This window comes from Martes martes (assembly GCF_963455335.1).
Source record: "Martes martes genome assembly, chromosome: 9".
NCBI classification, from domain to species: domain Eukaryota; kingdom Metazoa; phylum Chordata; class Mammalia; order Carnivora; family Mustelidae; genus Martes; species Martes martes.
In genome coordinates, this window is record NC_137896.1 from 29,044,544 (window position 1) to 29,069,414 (window position 24,871).

The window sequence follows — 24,871 nt, forward strand, 5'->3', positions numbered from 1 at the left end:
CCCGGCGCGCCCCCCGCCCCGGGGCCCGGCGCCACCGCCGCCGCCCCGGGGCGGGGGGCCCGGGCCCGCGGCGGGGGGCACCTGGCGGCCTCTCCCGCGCGCCCCGCCCGAGACAAAGCGGCTCGCGGAGCGGCGGGCGGGGCGGCGACCCGGCCGGGCCGGGGGCACCTTCGGGGGCGCCGGCGGGCGCGGCGCCGGGCGGCGGGCGGCAGGCGGCGGGCGCGGGCGAGGGCGGGCGGCGCGGGCGCGGAAGGCAGGAAGTGCCGCGGCGCGGGGAGCAGGGAGCGCGGCGAGCGGGGCGGAGCGGGCGGAGCGGGATCTCGCGGGAAGCGCGGGGACGCCCGGCACCGCCTCCCCGCCCTCCGCGCCCACCCCCTCCCTCCCCGCTGCCCCGGGCCGACCGCGGGGGGGCGCTGCGGCCTGCTGGACCGGCCGGCGCCCGGGCGTCCGGCGACCTGCGGGCAGGGGCGCGGCTCCTGGCCTCTGCGCCCGGTGGGCCGCGATTTGCTGCTTGTAAAGAATAACAGCTATGGTTTGTGGTTTTTGTTTTGTTACAACAAAAATAGCTCACGTTCTTTGATGATACTGAAAAATACAGGAAACTAAAAATCACCTTTCACCCCAGCACCTGGAGAGGTGAGCAGGTAACATTTTGATACGTTTCCTTCCAGTCTTTTCTCTGGGCTCAAGCAGTTTTCTTTTTTAAAAATTGATTGCATAAAATTGGCATCGGATGTATAGACTGTGTATCTGGCATCTTCTGCTGTTTTACCTGGCAAGGAGTGATGAGAATTTTGCCACATCGATAAAATATTGCCAACACGCTTTTTAATGGTTGTATATTGTTCCAATTAGGGATGAATACTAATCTATGTAGCCTGTTGTTACACATTTAGATTACTTTCATAAGCAACATTACGCTTTTAAATCTATTTGATAATAATCCCACAATCCATAGATTAACGCTCACTTTCTGGGCTTTTCCATGCATGCAGGCATAAATGTTTGTGTTTTCACCTACAGAAATAATGTCATGTATATAAATATATAAACATATATACACGTGAATCCCTGAAACCTCTTTCTCCACCGCACACGTAAAAATGACATATTCTTAAAACAATAAATGCATTGCGGTGTTTTGAAAAAATCTCTTGGAGTGTAGTGAGGTGTAGTCAAGAGGAAGGCTGTGACCCTGAGCACTGGGCTCTCCAACGTTAAGGGTTCGAGAAAGGACTGACAAGAAACTCATGAAAAACAGCTAAGAGGTAGGAGGAACACCAGGCCTGCATGGTGTTTCTGGAGGCCAAGGGAAGAAAGTGTAACTCACTGCTGTGTTAGTGTGTATTGTCAATTTGAATCATGTGAATTTTCTAGTCATACTCTTAGCTCATTTTTCTCTTGTATTAGTCTTTTAGTGGACTTACAGGAGCACTTCATAGGCTCTGAACACAAAATCTTTGTTAAATATATTACATATACGTTCTTCCAGCCTGCCAGCTGTCCTTTAATTTAACCTAGGGAATCTTAGATATGAGAAGTTTTGTCTTACTTAGGCCTTTCCCATTCCTGAGACATAAAAAAAATATTTTCCTAATCACAAGGTCTAAGAGAAAATGTGGGGGAATTTCCCTACAGGAGCCAGATCAGTTCTTGGTGCATAATGGGTATATGGTCCCTGTGCAAAAGTGAGTATAGAGCTACCTGTGTGAGACTCCCTACCATACATTTTTAGGAAACCATGTCAACATTTCTGTGATTTCATTCATGTGCATATATGTCCTTCCTGCCTCTTCACCCATCCTGACTTATAATCAATGTGTGTTTGGGTGAATGTCATGTAGGTGGGTTTATTTTTCCTACTTCACTGAATTTTCCAAGTATTTTTCAACAAGCAAGTACAACAGGCCCTTTAAAATGAAAAGGAGAATGGAAAGTTTGCTGAGGGACATGAAAAATAATGATTAGGTAAGAGGGATGGGTATTAGGCCGAGTGGGCAACTTTGGACAGCCGGGGCCAAGAGAAGAGAAAGTGGACTTTGGACTTGCCTAAGGTGGGGAATTGGAAGGATGGGGCTTACAGAGAGAAGTGGGGGGCCCCAAGCCTAGGGTTCCAGATGGATTGGCAAGGGAATTGCTCAGTTTAGAGGTAGTGGAAATGGGACCTATGCCTTGGTACAGGCGGGTAGACCAGATGTCTAGAAATGGCTGCGTCATCAGCATATGTGTATGGCTTCTTTTTTGTCCTGGAAATGGCCATACCGGTATCTTTCATGTGGCACCAAGGATGGACCTGGAAGTAGAAGACAATGTGGGCCTGTTGATGGAGGTGGATATAGTTAGCAGGAAAGAAGCTGTCCAGCCATTTGAGGACATCTCCGCAGTTCCTAGAGCCAGGAGTCCCAAGAGAAATACCTCATCTCTCCCCGAGTCCTCCATAATTCTATTCAAGCTTTCATTTTTAACAGCTTTATTGAGACGTATTTCACATATTATACAACTTACCCATTTAGCATATGCAATTCATAGACACATGCAACTATCACCACAGTCAATTTTAGAACATTTTTGTCACCTTAGAAAGAAATCCCATATTTTTTAGTAGTATCTCCCTATCCACTCCCTGCCCCTTCCTCAGCCCTGAGCAACCACTGATCTACTTTCTGTCTATAGATTTCCCTGGTCCGGACACTTCGTATGAACGAAATCATATCATATGTGTCTTTAATGACTGGCTTCTTTCACTTAGCGTCATGTTTTCAACATTCATGCATGATGAAGCCCTATCAGTGCTTTATTCTTTTCTTACAGCTGAATAATATTCTATTATATAGATATATGACATTTTTAAAAAAGATTTTATTTATTTATTTGACAGACAGAGATCACAAGTACGCAGAGAGGCAGGCAGAGAGAGAGGAAGGGAAGCAGGCTCCCAGCTGAGCAGAGAGCCAGATGCGGGGCTCGATCCCAGAACCCTGGGATCATGACCTAAGCCGCAGGCAGAGGCTTTAACCCACTGAGCCACACAGGCCCCTGATATATGACCTTTTTATCCAATTGTCATTTGATGGACATTTGGATTATTTCTGTGTTTTGGCAATTAAGAATGATGCTGCTATAAACACTTGTTTGCAAGTTTTTGTGTGGACATACGTTTTCATTTTTTCTTGGATATATACCTAGGAGGGGAATTGCTAGGTCATATGGTAACTCTATGCTTAATTGTTTGAGGAACTGCCAATTTGAGGTCATGGTCTTTTAATTAACTTAAAAATTATACCTGTTCTGGGGCATCTGGGTGGCTCAGTGGGTTAAAGCCTCTGCTTTTGGCTCAGGTCATGATCCCAGGACCTGCATTGGGCTCTCTGCTCCGCGGAGAGCCTGCTTCCTCCTCTCTCTGCCTGCCTCTCTTGCCTACTTGTAATCTCTGTCTGTCAAATAAATAAATAAAATCCTTAAAAAATTTTTGATTGTTCTTTGGAACATATTTTAAAATACCAACAATTTTTTGAAAAGATTTTATTTATTCTTTTGAGAGAGAGAGAGCATGCACAAGCAGTGGGAGAAGCAGAGGGAAAGAGAGAAGCGGACTCTCCACTGAGCAGGGAGCCTGACATGGGGCTTGACACCAGGACCTGGGGGTCATGACCTGAGCTGAAGGCAGACTCCCAACCATCAGAGCCACCCCAGTGCCCCCAAAATACTGAAAATTTTGAGGATAGAGACATTTAATTCCACTACTCAGAGAATATCCTTGTGGGATACTTTTCTGTGCATAGTTTTTAATGAGATCACACTTGGCATGATATTTTGTAGCCCATATTGTGAACATCTTTTCATGTCAATAATTATCTCCATCAGTGAGTTTCAAACTTATTTTACTCTTGGAACCCTTTCTTCAAAAGACCACTTTCTGAAAGCCCAATATGTCATCATTCAAACATCAACAATTACTAATTGGGCCCTTGCCCAGTGCCAAGCATCCCTACCTGTCCCCATGCCTGTTCTCTTTAAAAAGTCGCAGGTACTACGAACTATAGAGGAGTCACCGCATTAGCTGCTCCCCTATAAGAACACTCAGCTTGCTCTCTGTGCTCAATGAACATACATCTGTGTGTACTTTTATCATCTTTTTAAGAGAAATCCCTAGGTGTCTGGGTGGCTCCGTCAGTTAAGCAACTGCCTTTGGCTCAGGTCATGATCCCAGGGTCCTGACTCAGCGGGGAGTCTGCTTCTCCCTTTCCCTCTGCCCGTCCCCTGCCCATGTGCCTGCGCTCTCTCTCTATCTCAAATAAATAAATATTTTAAAAAAGAGAGAAATAGAGAAATCCCTAGAAGTGGGATATTGGGTCAGGGGCCAACCTTGGACTTGGGCATGTATGAGGTACTGGGAGATGGGAGGAGAGGCAAGTGACTTCGTCCCTGTTCTTCAATAGCTCAGTCAGCTTGAGGAAATGAAATTCACAAAAGGGAAAAGGAGATTTCAATAAATAGAGCCACACCTTCCAATAATTCCCTTTTATTTTATTTTATTTTTAACAGATTTTTATTTATTTGAGAGGGAGCGAGAGAGAGAGAATGAGGGTGGAGAGTCAGAGGGAGAAGCAGACTCCCTGCTGAGCAGGGAGCCCAATGCGGGACTCAATTCTGGGACTCCAGGATCATGACCTGAATAGAAGGCAGTTACTTAACCAACTGAGCCACCCAGGTGCCCTTTTTTTTTTTTCCTTTTAAAGTCTCCCAGCGTGGAGCCCAGTGTGGCTTAACTCACAACTTTGAGATCAAGACCTGAGCTGAGATCAAGAGTCAGTGTTTAACCGACTGAGCCACCCAGTTAATTCCCTTTTTGGAATTAACACTGTATATACCTGCTGCATCAGTGTGAAAGCTAATAACCTAAGCGTTCAGCATTAGGGAAATGAATACTGGCATTGTGGTAATTTGGGTCCACCTTCAAGTAAAATGAAGAAAACAAGGGTAAAACAATGTTTCACACAGTTTGTTATATTTGTAAAAATGTGGACATACACGTGCTTATACATATATAAACCTGCACTGTGGACTATGGTAGCCACTAATCCCATGTGGCTATCGAGCCCTTGAAATGTGGCAAATCCAAGCTGAGATGTGCTGTGATTGTCAAATGCACCAAAAATTAAAAAAAAAAAAAGTATCTAGGTGCACCTGGGTGGCTCAGTCAGTTAAGCAGTTGCCTTCTGTTCAGGTCGCAATCCCAGGGTTCTGGGATTGAGCCCCACATCGGGACCCTTGCTCAGCGGGAGCCTGCTTCCCCCTCTCTTTCCCACTTGTGCTCTCTTTTGCTATCTCTGTCACTATCTGTCTTCTCTCTCAAATAAATAAAATCTTTTTAAAAAGTATCTAAAATATCTAATAATTCCTATATTGATAATATGTTGAAATGATAATATTTTGAATATTTGAAGTTTAATAAAATATTAAAATTTCAGGTGTTTCTTTTTCTATTTTTTAATGTGGCTACTAGGAAATTTTAAATTAGGTATGTGGCTCATATCTGTGCCTCCCCATTATGTTTCAATTGCCCAGGACTGTCACAGACTATCTCCAGAATATCCAAGAGACTCCTATTGGTGGCTGCCTCTAGGCAGGGGTCCTGAAGGTTTGTGTAGAGTGGGAGACTAGACTTTTCAATGCTGTTTTGCACCATTTGAATTTTCTCCTTTGTTTGAATTTTTGGTACCATGGCCCAGTTTTTAAAAACCATTTAACATGTCACAAACCATGACAGAAAAGGCACTAGAAAAGTGAGTCCCACAAAGAAGATGCTGTGCAGCAACAGGCTTAGAGAAGCAGAAGGATTTTGCAAACATGTGATAATTTTCTCTTCTTTTCTGCCAAGGCACTGGGGTCACGCCGGACCCTGTTAAGCAAGCCCAGACCTTGATATGTACAATCCAGAGCCCGGGTATTACTTTTATGGGGAATGCAGCTTTCCCCAGCCCAGAACTATCATTGTAACCAGGACCTGGCTGGATGGGAGGAGTCATTCCTCTTATGATATGATTGCAAATATTTATTTTAGCTTATTTTTGTTGATTAGCTTTTTTTTTTTTTTAAAGATTTTCTTTATTTATTTGAGAGTGAGAGAGAGCATGAGAGGGGAGAAGGTCAGAGGGAGAAGCAGACTCCCAGTGGAGCTGGGAGCCTGGCACGGGACTCCATCCCGGGATTCAAGGATCATGACCTGGGCCTAAGGCAGTCGCTTAACCAACTGAGCCACCCAGGCGTGCACCTTTTCTTACTTTCTCTCTCTCTCTTTTTTATTGAGCACATAATCTGTGATCTAATTGGCAAAAGGAAATTCAGGAAGATACACAGAGCTGATGTATGGAATCCTCTGGAATGACCCCCCTCTGTGGTCCTGGCCTCTCACTGGACCAGAGGTGACCTCTGAGTGTGGAATTTGAGAGGATTCAAGAGTATAATACTCCCCTACCTTTTGTTGGTCTCCTTTCTCTCTCTCTCTCTCTCACACACACACACACCCCTCCCCACACCCTGTAGAAATGTGTGTGTGTGTGTGTGTGTGTGTGTGCGCGCGCGCGCGCACGTGTGTGTGTTGGATGGGAGTAATCCCTGCTGGGTTGATTTGGAAAATGCAATCCCTCAGTTTTCTTTCTGGTCTTTGAGGTGGGAGGCCTCACAGACGGTCTCCTTGTTCACCCACCCCGCTCCCCAGGACAGTCACATCCTGGGCTGTGAGTAGTAGCTGGAGGTTGGGAGCTGTACCCTTGATCCAGGTGGATGAACCGGAAATGTACCTGAAACCTCAGCCCTGTCCAGCAGGAAGCATAGCACCTGACACATCACAGAAGCTGAACAAAATGTTTGGAGAAGGAAATGTCATGATCTGCATGCTCAGTTTAAACTAGTGACAGATTCAGTTTCCCTGGCCATCAAAGAAACGCCAACTAAACAGTGTGATGCCATTGACCTCACTTTAGCCAAACCCTCAGTGGGCATGAGATATTTCCATAACTTGGTTCTGAGGTGGAAGCCACCTTCTTTGGTCCCAATCGCCAAAACCTATGGCTAGGTCAGCCATTAGAGCCTCCTCTGAGGCTGCTGGAGAAAATTGGACCCCTTGGGGTCACAGATAACCTGAGGCCCCATGAGTTACAACGGGGTCCCCACCTCCGGTCTACCTCCTGTGAGGGTTGGGGGAGGCTCCACTTGGCAATTACGCTTCATCGACGCTCCGCGCTGCGGGTCGAGCGGGCAGGAAGGCTTCAGGAACTCCTGGGGTGAATTTCTGCTTTGCCACTTTCCCCGTGTGACCTTGAACGAGCTAATGAAGTTTTCCACGCCTCAGCGCCCGGGTTGGTAGAGGTGGCGAAGACCGTCCGCACCGTGTAGCCGTGTCTGGCAAACTCCCGGAGTTGAGCCTACTGGTGGGTATAGGTGATGTTAAATCGGGGGGGGGGGGTCCCTCGGAGACCACCCAAGCGGGTGTGGCTTCCTCAGGGACCCTGTCCGCCGGGAATAACTCCAAACCACATCCCGAGAAGCAGAATTTGGGCAGCCAAGATCCTGGAGTCCAGGATGGGGCGGCGGGGGGCGACGCGTGGAGGCTTAGGAGAAACCCCCAGTCCCTAGCCCGGACCAGATTCGGGAACTGGGCTGGGCCGGGCTGGTCAGCCTCCGCGCCTTTCACCCCGCGGGCCCCGCCCTCGGTCCCGCCTTCTCCTAACCCGCGCCCCCATTGGTGGCGGCCGGCGGCGCGGCCGCTGTTATTTTTCGAATATATAAGGAGGTGGAGGTGGCAGCTGCTGCTTAGAGGCTTCCCGGACTGGTGGCTGGTCCCTGCGTCCCTCCACCCCGCCCCACCCTCCCCGCTTCCCTCTCCTCCCTCGCTCCGACCCCGTGGCTCTTCCTTCCTCCCTCCCTCCCCCACCCCGGGCCCGCTCCCCACCTCGCCCCGGCCAGCTGTGCGATGGAGCTGCCCCAACCGGAGCCCGCGCCGGGCCCGGCTCTCAGTCCGGCGGGCGTGCGCGGTGGTACCGAGCGTCCCAGCCACCTCCTGGGCCTCCAGCTGGGAGCTCATGGCCTCGTGGGGTCCCCGGAGCGCGCGGCCGCTTCCTCGCCGGTCACCAGCCTGACCCAGACCATGCACAACCTCGCCGGGCTCGGCAGGTAGGACGACCGCGCACTGCGATGCTGGGTGTGGGGTGTTGGTCCCGGGCCTCCCGTGGAACCCGGCGTGGGAGGCAAATCTGGGAAGCGGAGTGGGGAGGTGTCCTGGGTAGTGCCTACTTCAGGGACACGGGACTACGGCGATGAGGCCAGGTCTGTGCTGCGCACACTCTCGAGGTAACTTGCTATTGGCAACACAAGACTCTGGAGATGGGACCACTGGTCCCATCCCCCCCCCCTCTGCCCCCACCCCCGCGTGCCTCCACCACGCTGGCTCCTTACCGTCTGCCCTAATCACCACTATTTTGCCCCAGGCAGGGTATCCTGAGCCTGGAGTGGGAACTTGAGGGTGGCAGAGAAGCCTGATTCTCTTCTGTCCTTGCCCCTGCTCCCTCCACCCCCAGTTCTTTCCTGAGGTTAAGGGGTTAAACACTGGTCCTGCTTCCTGAGCAACCTGCAGTGTCCAGGCTGGGTTACCCTCAGCAGCAGTGGAGACCTAAGTCTTGCCCTGGCTCCAGAAAGGCTTGTGGATGGATAGGGGTCTGAGGAGTCCCCAGGAAGGCCCTCCAGGGCTACTCTGCTGCCCTGCCATCCCCCAAAATGGCCCTCAACCCACCTCCTTGCTCTTGCCCTGGGCTCACCTCCCCCTGAACCCAGGAGGACCTTTCTTAATCAACAAAGAAAAGCTACTTAGTGCCTCTGCAGAAGACCTGAGGAGAGGGCAGGCCTGCAGAGCCCTCCCGGGGGCAGGGGTGAGCCCTTCAGAGGTGGGTGGCTGGTGGGAACATGGGCCAGCTAGCCCTTGAGCCCCACATTGATGTTTCTCCTTCCCTGGGCCCCTGTTGCCTTCCCAGTGAGACTCCAAAGCGTCAGGCAGGCAGCCTGCTCTCATGTCTGTCCCTGTCCCGGCGGCGGGCATCCGAATCCTCCCTGTCCTCCCAGTCCTCTGAATCTTCTGATGCAGGTGAGGCTCAGGGGTACCAGGGGGCTTGCAGGGGGGCTGCCTGAGTCTCTCCACTTCACCGCTGATCAGGCTAACATCTTCCCCACAACCTGGTGGGCCCAGGAGCCTGCACCTGCCCACCTCTGGTGGGGCTCCCCACATCCAGCCCAGACTGGCTGAGCGGGCGGTAGGGCGGGGCCCTCTTGGGGAGATGAGATCTTACCTATTTAAAACCAGGCGCCAAAGTCCCTGAACCACAGCCCCAGCTGGGAGGCATTAGGGTTGAATGTTGGTCATTTTATAATATTCACTTGCCTTCAGCAGTAACCTTTTCCTTTAAAAAGTTATTATCTCTTCTAGAACAAATTAAACCAGCTTAAGAAAAATGCTTAGCAAAATTTTGGCTTAAAGCCTATACAGCTGAGGGGCACCTGGGTGGCTCAGTTGGTAAAGCATCTGCCTTTGGCTCAGGTCATGGTCCCAGGATCTTGGGATTGAATCCCACATCAGGCTTCCCGCTCAGCAGGGAGTCTGCTTCTCTCTCTCTCTCTCTCTCTCTCTCTCTCAAATAAATTAAATATTAAAAAAAAATAAAACCTATACAAAGGAGTTTCTGTAGTAAGGAGGGAGTAGAGCCCTGCCCAATTTTGGGGGCAGTATGTTAGTCCTTGGTGTTCATGGGTGGGGTTTTGTTTGATTTTTTTAATGTATCAAGATCTAAACTAGAAACAGGTTTTTCCTTTCTCTGAATAGAATAGGGACATGGTGGGGGAATGTGTGCAGAGGATGTCACTACTTTCAAACCAAGGTGCTCTGTCCCCCCAGGTCTGTGTATGGATTCTCCCAGCCCCATGGACCCCCAGATGGCAGAGCAGACGTGAGTAAAGGGATCCCCACTACCAAGGAGTTGACACCTACCTTTGGAAATCCTAGTTTCAGCATAAACCCACCAGGGAAAGTCTGGGAGAGTGGACAGACCCCTTCAATCCACATGTGGGGGTGACCTATTAATCTCCCAAGTCCTGAGATTCTGCTTCCTGTCTCAGAGCAGGGTCTGCTCCCGCAGGAGCAGCTGAGTGTGGGCTCAGAGCCAGGTGGTGGAGATAGAGGCTTATGGGAGCACTGGATACTTCAGCCAGCCCCTGGCCTGTGGGAATACAGGTCTGGTGTATGTCCCTTTTTTCTTTTGCTTATACACAGCTTTTTTTTTTTTTTCTATGAAACATCACAATTTTAAAATATGGTCTAATGAATTCAAAACCTTTAATTCACTGTAGGCCAAACAGAAACAGTTGTGGCAGGTTGATTCAGCCCTTGACCATCCTATCAGCAACCTCTGGCTTCAGGGACACTTTCCCGCCAACCCCTGGACCAGGCCCTTTATGAGAGAGAGTCGAGAGGGAGTTGTACTCAGGACAGGTCCTTCCTCCTGGGTTGTGGGGCATGAGTACTGTCTTCTAGAGCACAGCTGTCCCTATCCAGCTGTTAGAGCCCCGGCAGGGAGAGCAGCTGCCAGGCATTAGTGGGGACAGCTGGGCATCCCCAGACTGGGCAGAGGGACTATGGCTTTGGGGTTAGGGCAGTGGCTGTCTTTCCTCCCACTGCCTTTGATCACACTGGGCTGGGCTACAAGGTTTGTTCACAAACAGGAAACAGGGAGAGAACTGGGTGGGGGTGGGGGGACTGCAGGTTGACAAGCCAGAACTGTCCCTGCTTTACTCCTGCAGCGCAGGCACAGATGGGAAACCAAGCCAATAAAATTCATCATTTCTAATGCCAGGTTATCTGGGTACAACCGCTCCCCAGCCCTGGGAGTCATGCCCCTAACACTAGCCCTCAGTGGCCCTCCCCGCCCCAACCTCTCCACCTGCTTTGACGGTTACAGTTTCTCAGAAAGAAGCGTGTGTGTGTGTGTGTGTGTGTCTGTGTGTGCGCGCGCGCGTGCACGCGTGTGTGCCTGAGCTCACATAGATACACAAAAGCCCCGCGTGGCAGGTGGTCTCTGGTAACATAGCTAGGGGGTGGGGCCTATCTACAGAAGCTTGTGCCCCAGCCTCAAAAGGAACATCTGTTGGAATTCTTTGCCGGCTGGCCTCTTCTAAGGCGGGAGAAGGGGGTGGGACGGAGGCTTGGTCCTAGAAAATTCCATAGGAGGGAGGAGAGGATGTGACCCTGAACATTTGTCACTAGGGGGTCTGGCATGGCACACTGTGGCTGATCCGGGGGCACACTAAACCAGGCCCCTGTCCTGGGGGGAGCTGGGACAGCCCCCACACAAGGGAAGGGAAGCCCAGTCTTGCTGGCATCCAGGCCCTGGAGATACCCACATTTTCAGCCACAGTCTGTCATCATGGGATGGATGGATGACTTTCCTGGCGGCCATATGGCCCCACTGAGGTGATTTGCATACAGGTGGAAGGCCTGTGGGCAAGCTGGCAAGACCGTTGCCTTGGTAGCGCCTCAGCCACCCTGTGACCTCCCCCAGCTGTCTCTGTTGCTCCATTCTCTGGGCCCTCTTCCATTCAGGGCAGCCTTCAAAATCTCAGGCTGCTTCTCCTCTCCCCCCTCCCTAATACCTGGACCCCTGAGAGTCCCCATTCTTCCCTCCCCTTTCTACTGACCTGAGCCCTGGCCCCCAGGCCTTGTGGATGAGAAGAGGGGGCTGATGCTGGGGCTGGGCTTTGGGCTGTAGGGGGAGGTGGGCTGCATGGGACTTTACTCTCTCCTAGGTTTGAGCAGGCCATCCAGGCAGCAAGCCGGGTCATCCGAAAGTAAGTGTCCCAGACTTCTTCAAGCGGGCTCTGGAGGTCCACCTACCCCAGGCTCTCCCCATGCCCCCCACTGGATGGAGTAGGTATGGGAAAGGTGCTCTCCCATTGCCTTCCCCAGGGATGCACAGGGATCTGTGCCAGAGGGCCATCCTGTATGCTCTCCTGCACGGCTCCCTACTCTCCAGCCCTGACGTCTCCCTGTTTCCTCCTGCAGCGAGCAGTTTGCCATTCGACGTTTCCAGTCCCTGCCGGTGAGTACCCTCTGAGATCTGACACTGGAGGCTCAGGACCTGGCCAGCCTGGAGGAGGGGCAGGAGGGATCCGGGGTCACCTCCCAGAGGGCAGACTTGAAACGGTCTGGTGTCCCTGGTCTGGCTGTGGGAGATGGGGTTTTGGAGGTGGGGGAGTCAGAGGAGAAACAGGAGAAGGTAGGGTCAGGGCTAGTGCCAGAGGAATAGAGCCTTCAGTCCTTCCTGCCCTACCTGGCTCTCTAGGTGAGGCTTCTGGGCCACAGCCCTGTGCTGCGGAACATCACCAACTCCCAAGCACCTGGCCGCTGGAGGAAGAGTGAGGCGTGTGGCCGAGCTGCCCGCAGCTCTGAGGAGGACAAAGAGAATGTGCGCTTCCAGAAGGCTGGAGTGGGAGAACTTCAGGGGGATAAGGAAGAGGGTGTGCTGGGATGGTTCTCTGGCATTTGATGACACTCACCCATGTTGCCCACAGGATGGATTTGTCTTCAAGATGCCATGGGAACCCCCACATCCCAGCCATGCCCATGCTTTGGCAGAGTGGGCCGACCGCAGGGAAGCCTTTGCCCAGAGACCAAACTCAGCCCCTGACCTGATGGTACACTGGGAGAAAGGAACCCTGCAGGGTGGGCTTTTGTGCAGGGTGGGCACCCCTGGAGGCAGCCTGGGTGGGGAGCAGGAGGGGGACCCTGAACCCAGAGGCAGTGGGAAACTTTTCTCTGCCTCGGGTCCCACCCCTGAGCAGTCTGTGGCTGTTCCCCCCGCAACAGTGTCTCACGCCCGAGCGGAAGATGGAAGTAGAGGAGCTGAGTCCCCCTGCCCGATGCCAATTCTCCCTGACTGCCACCCAGGGGGCCTCCGAGGAAGATGATGGATTTGTGGACCTCCTGGAGAGCGACTTAAAGGTAACCAGTCTTGCCTCACCAGGCACTCGACCTCCCTTGTCTTGGGATCTCCCAAAAGAGGAAAGCCCTGATCTCCTGCCACGAGACCATGACTTCATTCCAATGTCAGAAGAGGAATGCAAGCTGACAGAGTCATGGCACATCCTCTGGCCTACCAGAGACTGGCAGATGGCTGAAGCTGCAGGGAGGGAGGGCGCTGCAGGGTAGAGGCGAGGCCGGCCCTCCCGCATGGCCACATTTCTCAGCAAGTGGGGCCCTGCAGTTTCCTGGTTCTGGGGTACTGCCCCGTGTGGCTGTGCTGGAGGACCTGGGACCTAAGGGGTTGGCCTTTGCCCGCGGGTGTGACCATCCCCTTGCTGATTTGGCCTCAGGATGACAAGGCAGTACCCCCAGGCATGGAGAGCCTCATTAACGCCCCACTGGTCAAGACCTCAGAAAAGGAGGAGGAGCAGGTGGGTCTCTGAGGGGCTGCCCCAGAACTGGGGGGGCTAGTAGGGGGCAGGGGCGGGGTACTCTGACCCCCGAACTGCCACCCCTGCCAGGACCTCATCATGTACAGCAAATGCCAGCGGCTCTTCCGCTCTCCGTCCATGCCCTGCAGCGTGATCCGACCCATCCTCAAGAGGCTGGAGCGGCCCCACGACAGGGACCTGCCCACACAGAACAAGCGCAGGAGGAGCGTGACCCCTCCAGAGGAGCAGCAGGAGGCCGAGGAACCTGTGGGTGCCCTCCCGGGGTGGGGCTGGGCAGCTACTGTACAAGTCCACCCCACCAGCACACCTGGGCAGGGTTTGTGGCAGCGGGCAAGGTGCAGGGAGAGAGGTGGCAGCCACACAGGGATGCTGAGGGGCAGCCTGGCCCCTGACCCTGGTCACCATCTACCCTGTAGAAAGCCCGTGTCCTCCGCTCCAAGTCCTTGTGTCATGATGAGATTGAGACTATCCTGGATAGTGACCACCGGGAACTGATTGGGGATTACTCCAAGGTATGAGCAGTGGGGACCCTCGGGAGGCTCGACCCCTTATCGTGTGGCCCCCTGAGCTCCGAAGCTGCTTTGGTACCTCCTCCCCCTGCCCCACCCCGGGTTTTGTCCAGCACAGCTTCTTTATTCTCACCTAGACTCCTCTCTCTGGCTCTCCTTGGTCTCCTGACTCTACTCCAGATCTGTCTGGGGTGTCAGTTGTGTTTCAACCTTGGAAAACATTTCCAAACTAACATCTGGCTTGGAGCCTCCTTAGGCCTCATCCGGGGGGCTTGACAGAGTGTGAAGCAGGAGGTGGGGAGTTCATCTCTTCTGTTCCCTTCTGCATTTCCCCTTGGAAGGGATTGTTCCCTGGATGTCAGGCCCAAGAGGCGTCTCTTGGTTGCTATGGGAACCAGAGCTGAATTTGAAGGTCAAAGCAGGTGTGGCTTTCTGAGCTTGGGAAAGAAACTATCCTTTCTAGGCTCCTAGTCTTGCCAATTTCATCTTTTCTTCTCCCCTCTCTCTCTTTCTCTCTCTCTCTCTCCTCCCCCTCTGCCTTTCTCAATCTCTCTCCCCTTCTCTTCAGGCTTTCCTTCTGCAGACTGTGGATGGAAAGCACCAAGATCTCAAGTACATCTCACCAGAAACAGTACGTGGGGGAAAGCCATTCTCCAGGCACACTTGGGATGGCCATTTGCCTGTTAACTTTCATTGGGGATGGGCTGTAAGGCCAGACCGGTGGTAGGGTTGGGGTCAGCCCCCATCTGCCAGCCTGACCTGCTGGGACCCACCTCTATGGCCCACAGATGGCAGCCTTGCTGGTGGGCAAGTTCAGCAACATCGTGGAGAGGTTTGTGATTGTGGACTGCAGGTACCCCTACGAGTACGAAGGCGGGCACATCAAGGTGAGGCGGGTTAATGGGGATAGGCCCTGAAGACCCACCAGTTCTGTCCTTCTGTGGGAGGGTGAATCAGTGGAGGGCGGCTGCACCCTCTCACAGGGAAGGATCCTGTCCAGTAAGAGGTGGAATCACCCACCTGAAAGTTGGGGATGGCCAAGGGCAGATGTGCCACCCAGCCCCAGGGCTGTGGCCTGACCTCCAGATCCTCCGGCAGACTGCCGTGAACCTGCCCCTGGAACGGGATGCTGAGACCTTCCTACTACAGAGCCCCATCACACCCTGTAATCTGGACAAGAGAATCATCCTCATTTTTCACTGTGAATTCTCATCTGAGCGCGGTCCCCGCATGTGAGTCTGCTAGCTAGTGTTTGCTCCTGACCTTCCTGCTCAGGCTTTGGGGTGCTGGAACCACCTGCCACCCAAGAGGCCTGAGCCCAGCCCCAGCCCCCACCTAGATCTGGGCGTCTAGTCCCCTGGCACCCCAGAGCAGACTTCACCCTCCCTTCCTGTGCATGGCACCCTATCCCTACCTCCTCCCCATCCTTCCCATGAGGCCTATGTCCACCCTCCATCCATTGTCACCACCCCTCCCCCATCAAGATCTGCTTCCAAGTCTCCAACAGTGTCCTTAATATCCAAAGGCCCTGTCCCGCTATGCTGAGCCTTCCAGGGTTTGACTCATCTTTCTGCTCCTCGACTCTCATGCTCACCGAGTCTCATCCAGACCTCCTGAAAAGATCTCTCTAATTTTGTTCACTTCTCTCTGTCATGCTTCCCCTTCTCTGTCCAGGTCCGTTATCTCTAACAAAGATTATGAACTGCCTTCTAGAAACAACTCCCTTGATTTACCTCCTTCCTTCCATCTCCCCAGCCTCCTCTGGTTCCAGTAGCCAGATGATCTAAAAGCATTCTTATGGCTGACATTCCTGCATTCAAGCCTTCTGTGGCTCCCCAAGGCCCACAAAAGACTGGGTGCAAAGAACAGGTCCCCTGAGGTATATCCTGCCGTACCACCCAGCTCTGACCCCCACACCCCTGCTGGTCGCAGGTGCCGTTTCATCAGAGAGCGCGACAGAGCTGCCAACGACTACCCCAGCCTCTACTATCCTGAGATGTATATCCTCAAGGGTGGCTATAAGGAGTTCTTCCCCCAACACCCGGTACCATGGGGCGGGGCACGGCTGAAGCCTTCCTGGGAGGGCTGGACTACAGGGAAAGGGCTCAGCCAGCTAGTAGCCCAAGGAGAAGGGAGGTTTCCTCTAAAAGTTCCCCATTCCCCCATATTGACGGACCCTCCCATCCTGCCCTAGACCTTCTGTGAGCCCCAGGACTACCGGCCCATGAACCACGAAGCCTTCAGGGACGAGCTGAAGACTTTCCGACTCAAGACCCGCAGCTGGGCTGGGGAGCGGAGCCGGCGGGAGCTCTGCAGCCGCCTACAGGATCATTGAAGGGCTGGTGCCAGTCCTGCCTGCCTCCTTTGCCTCGCTGCCTGGGTGCCAGCCTCCCAGGGGCCTCTAGGGCTGAGGGTCTGCTCGAGGCCCCAGCTGCCATCCAGGGGAAAGACAGTGAGGGTGTCCTGTCCATCTGCACCCAGCCCCGATCTCCGTGTCTCGCTGCAATCATATTCCACATCCTTGTGCCACCCCTACGCCAGCCCAGCCCCGGGGACAGCCCAGCCTGTTGACTTGGTGAAACTGGATTAAGTCCAGCTCAAAGGAAGTATTTTGTGTCCAGCAGGAATGTTTTTGCTTTTTCTCCTTCCTTGTTTGAGTTAACCCTTTGTCTTCTTGTGTCCAGAAAAGCCCCCCTCTTTCCCAGGGGCTCTGTTTGTATGTGTCCAGGAGAAAGCCACACCCCACCCCCCCAGAGATGGGCCAAAGCAGAACCCCTCCCTGCCCGGGGCGCTGGCACTCCTGGGTGTGTCTGCCATGTTCCCTTTGTCTTCCTCTTTCCCATCCTTCCACATGAACACTTCTAGCACAAACAGAAGCTCTTACTCTTTCCTGTTTCAGTGTTACCTGCGTGCTTGACTCCTTCATCTGATTTGGTGCCCATCTCAGGAGATGCATGGGCTGAGATCTCGGCTCCTCTCTCCACTTGGGGTTAGAGACTCCAACCATTAATTAGCCACTCGGCCCTGGCTTCTGTTGCCTCAGAAAGGGATGACCTTCTTGGGGGGCCGTTGGGCAAGGGCTAAGGTCTGCAGCCCAGCCCCCACTGCTGTGAACCCCCGGGTCCGACTGGTCAGAACTTGCTGCTCTCTTGTTGTGCATGGACAGATGGATGAATGGATGGATGGCAAATGGATGGAGAGCCACAGATGCCCAATGTCCAGGACACACAAATGGCTGAGCGGAAGCATTTCAGTGAGCATGACCGCCTTCGACAAGAATGGATGTGTGTCTGTCTGTGTGGACAAAATCTTTACATGTTAAGCTTTGGAGATACTCAAGACAAAATGTTGTGGAAGCGGCGAAGCCAAGGACAGAGCCACGCCTGGATTCTGAATCTCAGGACGTGGGGAGGGCTGTGTTTGAAGAAGGCCCTGTTGGCTCATGTCTGGGCCTTGGGTCAATAAAGCACTGAGCAAGCGGAGTAACCTGCATCGTGTCCTGTGGGCCTTTGACAAGACTGTGGCAGACCCTGAGGGCAGGATAGGGTGAGGGCAGGTCAGCAGATAGGGCTCCAATTCCCATACCTTGCTCTTCACATTTCCTCCCTTTGCAGCTGTTGCATCGTCAGGAATGTTCTTCCCCCATCTGTTATTCACCCTTTGAGACTCCATTTCAAAGGTCACCTCCTCCCAGAAGCCTTCCTTCCTGCCCCATCAGAGAAATGACTTTCTTCTCTGTACCCCCAGCACCCAGCAGAGGTTCTACCACCTGGGAGATACCAAGTTCAAGATCAAGAGCGTGGAAGAGGGCCAGTCTGGGAGAACCAGTCCCAGGCCCAAACCTGGGATCTCAGGAAATTCCCTCAGAATACCCCTGCAGGCGACCTCTTCCCCTAGATGTGAGTCTGTGATTGTAGGACCTCCTTTGTACAAGTAAGGTAATGGCCTGATACAGAGTATATACAACATGTCAGGCAGCATTACCACTTTCTGTTGAAGTTCATCGACCTTCTGAACTAGGCGGTGCCAATGATTGTTGGCTCCATTTTGCAGATGGGAAAATGGAGGCAATTTCCTACCAGAGCAACAAGAGACTCTAGATTCCTAGGTTGAGTCTAAATGATGCTTGCCCTGTCTCCAGCTTTTCTCCCAAGATTCTTATGCCCAAAGGTTGGGGCTTACCCCCCAACACTCCTCCCACAAGGGCACAATGGCTGGGGAGGGGGTGTTGGGGTGTGGCTTTGATGGTCTGGGGATACTGGGCCTTTGCTCAGGAAGAGAGGGGCTTTGAGAGCTCCAGAAGCCCTCTCCATTGAGCAGGCAGCTGATACCAAGGATAACATTTATTTGGGTGAGGGGACTTGCCCCAGAAAAGGAAAAATAGCTGTGTAGACCCCCAAGGAACAGTGAGAAACAGGGAGGGAGAGAGCTCTGGGCACTGTTCCACTGAGATCTGCCAACTCCACTCCCTCCTTCCTGATTATACAAAGGAGGAAGGCTGCTGGATGCCCAGAGAGGGAATATGCTTGCCCCCAAGTCACACAGCAGATACAAGCAGAGCAGGCATTTCAGCTGCCTGGGATTCTCCCACTCTTCACCTCCTGCCACTATCCCAGCCAAGGGGGTGGGGTCAGGCTGCCTGACTTATGCCCTGGGTGTCAAATTTCCACTCCGTGGGTTAGGATCAGGCCACGTGGGGAGGAGGGAGCAATGGGTGCTGAGAGTTTAACAATGCCCAGGCTGTGTGCCAGGTGCTGACATCTGAGGCTACATCTGTCCCTGTCATGTCCCACCATCAGAAGCACAGCTGTGGTCACGAGGACTTTAGACTGTTCTAGACACTTGCATATTGTTTCTTAAGATTACAAGGTTGGTATATAACTCATTTTGCAGAAGAGGAGGAAGAGGCAGGGAGAGGGCCTTGGTTAAGCCAGGAAACAAAACTTTCCCCAGAGAAGGTCCTGGTGCTGGCCTATACCTCGAGGGGAGTAGGCCTGAGCCTGGGGAAGGAAGTTCCAGAGGTTTGCCCCTCCAGCTCAGGCCAGGACCCCATCTACCTGGGAAGTTCAGGGGATGGGGTAGAGGTGTTCCAGTTCCTCCTTCCCCCCAGCCAGAGAAGCTGTAACTTTCTTCCTGGATGCTCATAAAGGGGAGCAGATCTGGCAAGGAAGCGGTTTAAAAACCTGGGCTCCTGGCCAGTTTTAAAGGTTGTTTTCCTTGGGCCAGGGCGGGGCAGGAATTCCAGCCCGGGAGCAGCCGTGTGCAGCTTGCTTCAGCGAGTAAAGGGCTTCATGGGGCCAGGCACAGGCAGGGAGCTGGACAAGTCAGTGGGCACTGGTGGGTTCTGGGCATCATCTGAATTGCTCACTGGGTCACTTATAATAACAATTTTTTAAAAAGTTTCCATTATTCTTTTTTAAAGATTGTATTTCTCTGTCAGAGAGCACACACGTGCACACGCACAAGCAGGGGGAGAGACAGGCAGAGGGAGAAGCAGACTCCTCTCTGAGCAGGGGATCTTGTTGCGGAACTCAATCCCAGGACCCTGGGATCGTGACCTGAGCACCAAAGGCAGACGCTTAACTGACTGAGTCACCCAGGCATCCCTTATGTCTGGCTTCCTTCAGCATGATTTTGAGATTCATTTATGTTTCCTTTTGCGGGGGGGGGGGGGGGGATGGCTGTCCCTGTTCATTGCTGTATAGTATTCCATCATACAGATCTCCTCCTAAATTAAATTATTCATCCTACATTTTTTTCTTCCAGTTTTCACGTTAAAAACAAATTAAGATATCATTTACATGCAGCCCAATTCACCCATTTGAGTGTACAGTTCTTTTCTATGAGTTCTGATAAATGCATGCCGTTGTGTACCCAGCACCACAGTCAGGATATAGAACACTTCCATTCTTCCCTTGATAGGTTATTTGGCATGATATAATCCCAAATGGATTGGAACTGGAGTGGAACTGCTGGGTTGCAGTGTGTTCCTTCAGCATTAGCATTTTCCACGTGGTTGCTATACCGTTACCTTTCCACCAGCAGAATCTGAGAGTTCTGTTGCTCCATTTGCTCAGCAAAATAGGTCAATTTCAATTTCTCTCTCTTAGCCAGAAAATCTGATCGTTGTATATAGCAAAGACTTCTCTGTAGTGCTGAACCCACCCATGCTGGCGTGATAGTGGCAGGGGCTCAAGCATTGTAAACCCAGCTTCTTTTCTGACTCTCCTATATGGGAATATTAGTCTTCAGTTTTTCCTCAGGTCAGATTCTTTGAAAAGTGACTCCTTGGAGTTAATTGGCTGTATGTCATTGGCTTGAGTCCATCCACAGCCTTCTAGAAAACTTGGGATTTCTAAAAAGTCCTCAACATTGGAATTGAACACAAAGGCACCCACTTTCCAGAGGCAAGAAAACTGTAGGTGCAGAAAGGAGGGATGTTTAGACAGGGAAGTCCCGGCCTTGTGGAATCTGGAAACAATCAGGAGAGGGAAGTTGAGTAATGATGGAGAAGTTGCTGGTCTATGGCCAGGAAAGTCATGCCTTGAGAGAATGCCGCAGGATGTGGACTTGTTCACAGCCGATTGTTCAAAGAAGACAGTTGGTTATGGGACAGAAGGTAAGAAGCATTCCCACCCAACCCACACAGGAATTTGTGGGGTGCCAGGGCGTATGAGGCAAGGGCTGAGTCTGCCCCACCTAGCCCGCACCAGCAGACGCCCCTGGGAGGGAGTGGTTGCACCCGCCAGCAGCAGCCAGGCTCTGAGTCAGCGGGGCCCGGGGCAGCGGGAGGGGAGGGAGCCTCACGTGGCTGGGCTTGAGCTGCCTCGTGGGGCCTCCTGGCTGTCAGCCCTTCAGGAAGCGTGGCTGTTTGAAAGGACGAATCACACATGGCCTCATCCTCCTGGAGCCCAGCCAAGATGGCTTCCATGGGGCCCAGGGCTCCCTGAGGGTGGGATGGAGCTCCCAGGGTTGGGTTGTACAAGGTAAGCAGGGCTGGGGTTGAAGGAGGCTTATGGCCTTCTGGAGCTGGGAGCAGGGGCTGAGCCAGCCCCTAGGGGGACTGTGAGGTGACAAGGGAGAAGGGGACACACCAGGGGAAGGGAGGGGGCCGGCTGAAATCTCTTGACATGCACATTTCCCTTAGCACATGTGTTCACATCAGGAAAGGTTACTTGATCTCCCATGTCTTAACTTCCACATCTATAAAATGGGAATTGTAAAGACCCTCCTTCAAATGGTTCTGGATTGGATCAATAGATTGGTGTATGTACAGCACTCAGAACAGAGTCTTGTCTACAGCAAATGCCCTACAAGAGTCTGCTAGGGCTGTTATGATTTAGGGCCAGTGTGAAGATTACAAGATTACAAGTTCAGACAGGTAAAAGGGAGGAGCCTGAAGAAAATTAAAAGAGAGGGGTCTAGGCTGAGGGTTTCTTTCCTTTCTGCACATGGGCAAGAGCAGTCAGGTGCCATTTCCACCTGGTGATGGGTTGCAGAAGAAAAGGCCAGCTGTTGTGTGTAGGTTGGTAGCCTACTGCACCAGTCCAGGTAGCAGTTAAGAAGCTGTGGAAGGGGCTGTGGTGGAGAGAGAGGAGGAAGCTATCTGTGTGGCCAGTGGGAGGCTGCCTGCACAGGGCAATGCCATCTCTGAGGTGACCTAGGGAGGAGCAGGGGGACGAAAGGATAAGGCTTGTCTGACTTTGGTCCCCTGATTCTAGGGCAACCTTATCTATTTAATCTCAGCCTGCCTGGATTCTCAAAAAGGCCGATTCCTTCTTCTTAGTTTGCTACTCTTCAAGAAACGGCTAGACTTCCAAATCAGGGAGTCATTAAAAAAATCCACTGCCTGGGGGCGCCTGGGTGGCTCAGTGGGTTAAGCCTCTGCCTTCGGCTCAGGTCATGATCTCAGGGTCCTGGGATTGAGCCCCGCATCAGGGTCTCTGCTAGGCGGGGAGCCTGCTTCTCCCTCTCTCTCTGCCTGCCTCTCTGCCTACTTGTGATCTCTCTCTCTGTCAAATAAACAAATAAAATCTTAAAAAAAAAAATCCACTGCCTGGGGCTGGCAGATTCCACCCAACTGCCCTCCCCACATCCAGAAGTAGGTGGCTGCTCTGCTAGTCTGGAGGACTCAAGATCATCAGTAAGGGTTTCCAGCTGTCAAAAACCAATGGGGCTGTCTCTAAGGAGTGAGCTCCCTGTCCCTGGAGGTATGTAAGCAGGACCTGGGAGTTGGTCCTGATGTCTAGGAGAAGCAGCAGAACTTCCCAAGCCAGCCTGCCCACCAGTGTTTCACAACACTGCTGTGGTTTGGGTAGGTGGGGAATGGAAACTGCTTTGCAAATTCAATCAGTGTAAGTCACTGTGCAGACATCGCAGTGGTGGGCACCAAGGGGTACTGGAAAAGGGGCACTGTGGGGTAGGCCTCGCCCTGATGTGGGGCAGACAGTAGTGGAGGGTGGGAGTCTGGGGAAGGGGTCAATGCAAGAGGCTGTAGGCATACCGACCCCCCCATCCCAATTCAGAGGTCCATGGAGAATAGCAGCGCTGGGGAGTGGGGTGATGGGCAACTCTGCCCACAGCCAGAGGGAGGGGAGGGGAAATGATAGGAAGGTGTGGTCTCCAGCCACTTCTAGACAGGTGGGCCAGGCCTTAAGTCCAGCAACCTGCTTCCTTGAAGTTCCTCTAATTTTTTTGTAGTGCTTTGTCTAATTTTACTTTTCTTCCTTCTCTACCCAGTTTCTGTCTCTACCTCTCTTTCTCTTTCTCTGTCCATTTCCCACAAGCCCATATCTGTACTTACGATGCCTGGCCTGGCCGTGATCTGTAGGGTAACCACTATGAAAGCCTCACACACATGAACATGTGACACATGCTACCTCCATCCCACTCAGGCTGTTTCATTTGGTCTTCAGAGCAGGTCTTACAACTCCAAGAAGCACGGGAAACATCAGCCTGTCCATCTCTCTGCTTCTGACTCCCATCAGACCAGAAGGCCCCACTTGCTTTCCAGTGATGACCCACACCTCTCTGACACCTTTTCCTATCCTGCCTCTGTATTAACACTTGTCAACATTTATAGATTTACTGAGTGCCTACCTTAGGCCAGGCAACACCCTGACCTCTTCACATGCTGCCTCACTTAGGAATGAATTAGACTATATATAACATCAACCCCACACAGCTGTTTAGCAAAATCAACGTGTGTGTTCTTCCCTCAGCAGGAAGGCCCTGCAGCATCTTGGGGGACTCAGGCTCCTTCCTGCCTCGCTGTCCTCAGCTTCCGGGGTTTTGACCGGGAAGGCACAGGTTGGCTGAAGGCTGCAAAAAGTTGGGAATGGCACCTGACTCCTCTCTGCTCCTTATCAGGACACCACCCCCATCTGGGTCTTTCACAGCCCTCCATGGTAGTGGCCCAGGCAGCTTCTCACTGCTGTCTCCTTCACATACTTCACACAAGGCCAGCCAGCCCCTTGGTGGCCTGGGACTTGGGAGTGGATTCACTGCCCAAGGAGTGGACAGAGGCTAGAATACTGTGTTCTAGATGCCAGGTGGCCCCAAGCAACCAGAGCCCTCTGCCAGCTCTCTGCTATAATCAACTAGCACACATGGGTTCTGGCTGAGGGTGATAGGGACCGGGAACTAGGAACTGAGCCACCATGACCCCCAGCCTTGTGACTGGGTCCCCACACCATCTCTGAGTCTGCCTGTCCATCTACAAATATATAGGGGTTGTACCTGTGGTCAAAGTGCCCACACACCCTGGCCCCCTGGCCACTTCCTCTAGCCTTCCTTCACTTTCCCCCACCCATGTTCTATGGCCAGAGGGGCCAGGAATACTTCCCCTGCCCTTGGAGGGTCCTGACTCCAGGGTTCCTGCCTGGGCTGCCCTGCCCTTCATTTCTTCAGTCACCAAGGAGTGTGCATGGCCCTGGGGAGAGTGAGTGAGCACCTTAGCCTGGGTATGCCCCGTGGGAGATGTCACCATCACAGACAGACCCTCAACAATGGGTGCAAAGGGGCAACTGAATGCTAATGGGCAGTCCAGGCAAGACGGTTGCCCCTTTTGGTCTGAGCACATTTGGAAGGGCAAAAGAAGAGGAAGAAAGGGCATTCCAGGCTGAGGGAACAGCCGGTGTGGAGGCTCTGAGGCACGGAACACCGGGTCTTGAACCCTTCACATGCCCATAGCTAAAAGACCTTGAAGGTACGTGGCCCAGGGTGGGCAGTGAGGCTCAGGACAGACCTTGCAGGGCCCAAACACCTCTGGGTGGGGCTTTTATCCCACCGTTTGTCTCTGGAGGCTGGTGGCTGGCAGTGCCCCCTTCAGTGTGAAGTAAGTCTCTTTACTTTGATGGCCTCCCTCAAAGATGGGTCACCTTATTAGTGGTGGGAATATGAAAGAGAAACTGGTAAGCCTGCTAAACTCTACGGGGCTTCTTCACTGGGGCCCAACGAAGTGACTCACCTGTCACGGACACACGGCTGGTGACAGGGTGGGGACAAATTTAAATCGTTCTACTTCAAAACGAACTCTGGTCTTAACCCGCTGCGGGAATCCACAACCCCAAACCCTCCCCCACCGACAGCCTAAACATGCGTCTTTCCCCTAACGTCACAATTTCCACCAATAAAGCCTAGGAATCTGCGTTTTAACAGGCACCCCAGTGACTCCCACGCATACTGGCCAGTTCAAGAACCGGCCCCACGAGCCTCACAAGGCTGGCAGGGACCGCAAAGGACCGACCCGCGCCAGCCCGCGACGATGTGGCCACCGGGCCTTTTCCGGAAGGTTCACGCTCCGGGACGCTGCGCCCCCTCGCGGAAGCCTGCGGCTCGGCTGCTCC

The 24,871-nt window shown here is 52.8% G+C and overlaps 1 protein-coding gene across 1 annotated transcript; it reads left to right on the forward strand.

Moving 5' to 3' along the window:
* The first annotated feature begins 7,772 nt into the window (after positions 1-7,772).
* CDC25B (cell division cycle 25B) lies at positions 7,773-17,514 on the forward strand. Its single transcript, XM_080814406.1, has 16 exons — positions 7,773-8,175; positions 9,030-9,139; positions 9,944-9,995; positions 11,848-11,889; positions 12,104-12,140; positions 12,384-12,506; positions 12,613-12,735; positions 12,908-13,042; positions 13,414-13,494; positions 13,585-13,761; positions 13,932-14,027; positions 14,593-14,655; positions 14,813-14,911; positions 15,123-15,256; positions 15,957-16,068; positions 16,219-17,514. The coding sequence occupies exons 1-16, from the start codon at positions 7,976-7,978 to the stop codon at positions 16,357-16,359; spliced, it is 1,725 nt and encodes a 574-aa protein (XP_080670532.1). The 5' UTR covers positions 7,773-7,975; the 3' UTR covers positions 16,360-17,514.
* The last annotated feature ends 7,357 nt before the right edge of the window (positions 17,515-24,871 follow it).

Bases quoted from the DNA above. Each gene is read 5' to 3' on its own strand.
- CDC25B (XM_080814406.1), top strand. From the start codon at position 7,976: ATGGAGCTGCCCCAACCGGAGCCCGCGCCGGGCCCGGCTCTCAGTCCG. The intron at 13,043-13,413 runs GTAACCAGTCTT...ATTTGGCCTCAG, and splicing joins TCCTGGAGAGCGACTTAAAG to GATGACAAGGCAGTACCCCC. The intron at 15,257-15,956 runs GTGAGTCTGCTA...TGCTGGTCGCAG, and splicing joins TCTGAGCGCGGTCCCCGCAT to GTGCCGTTTCATCAGAGAGC.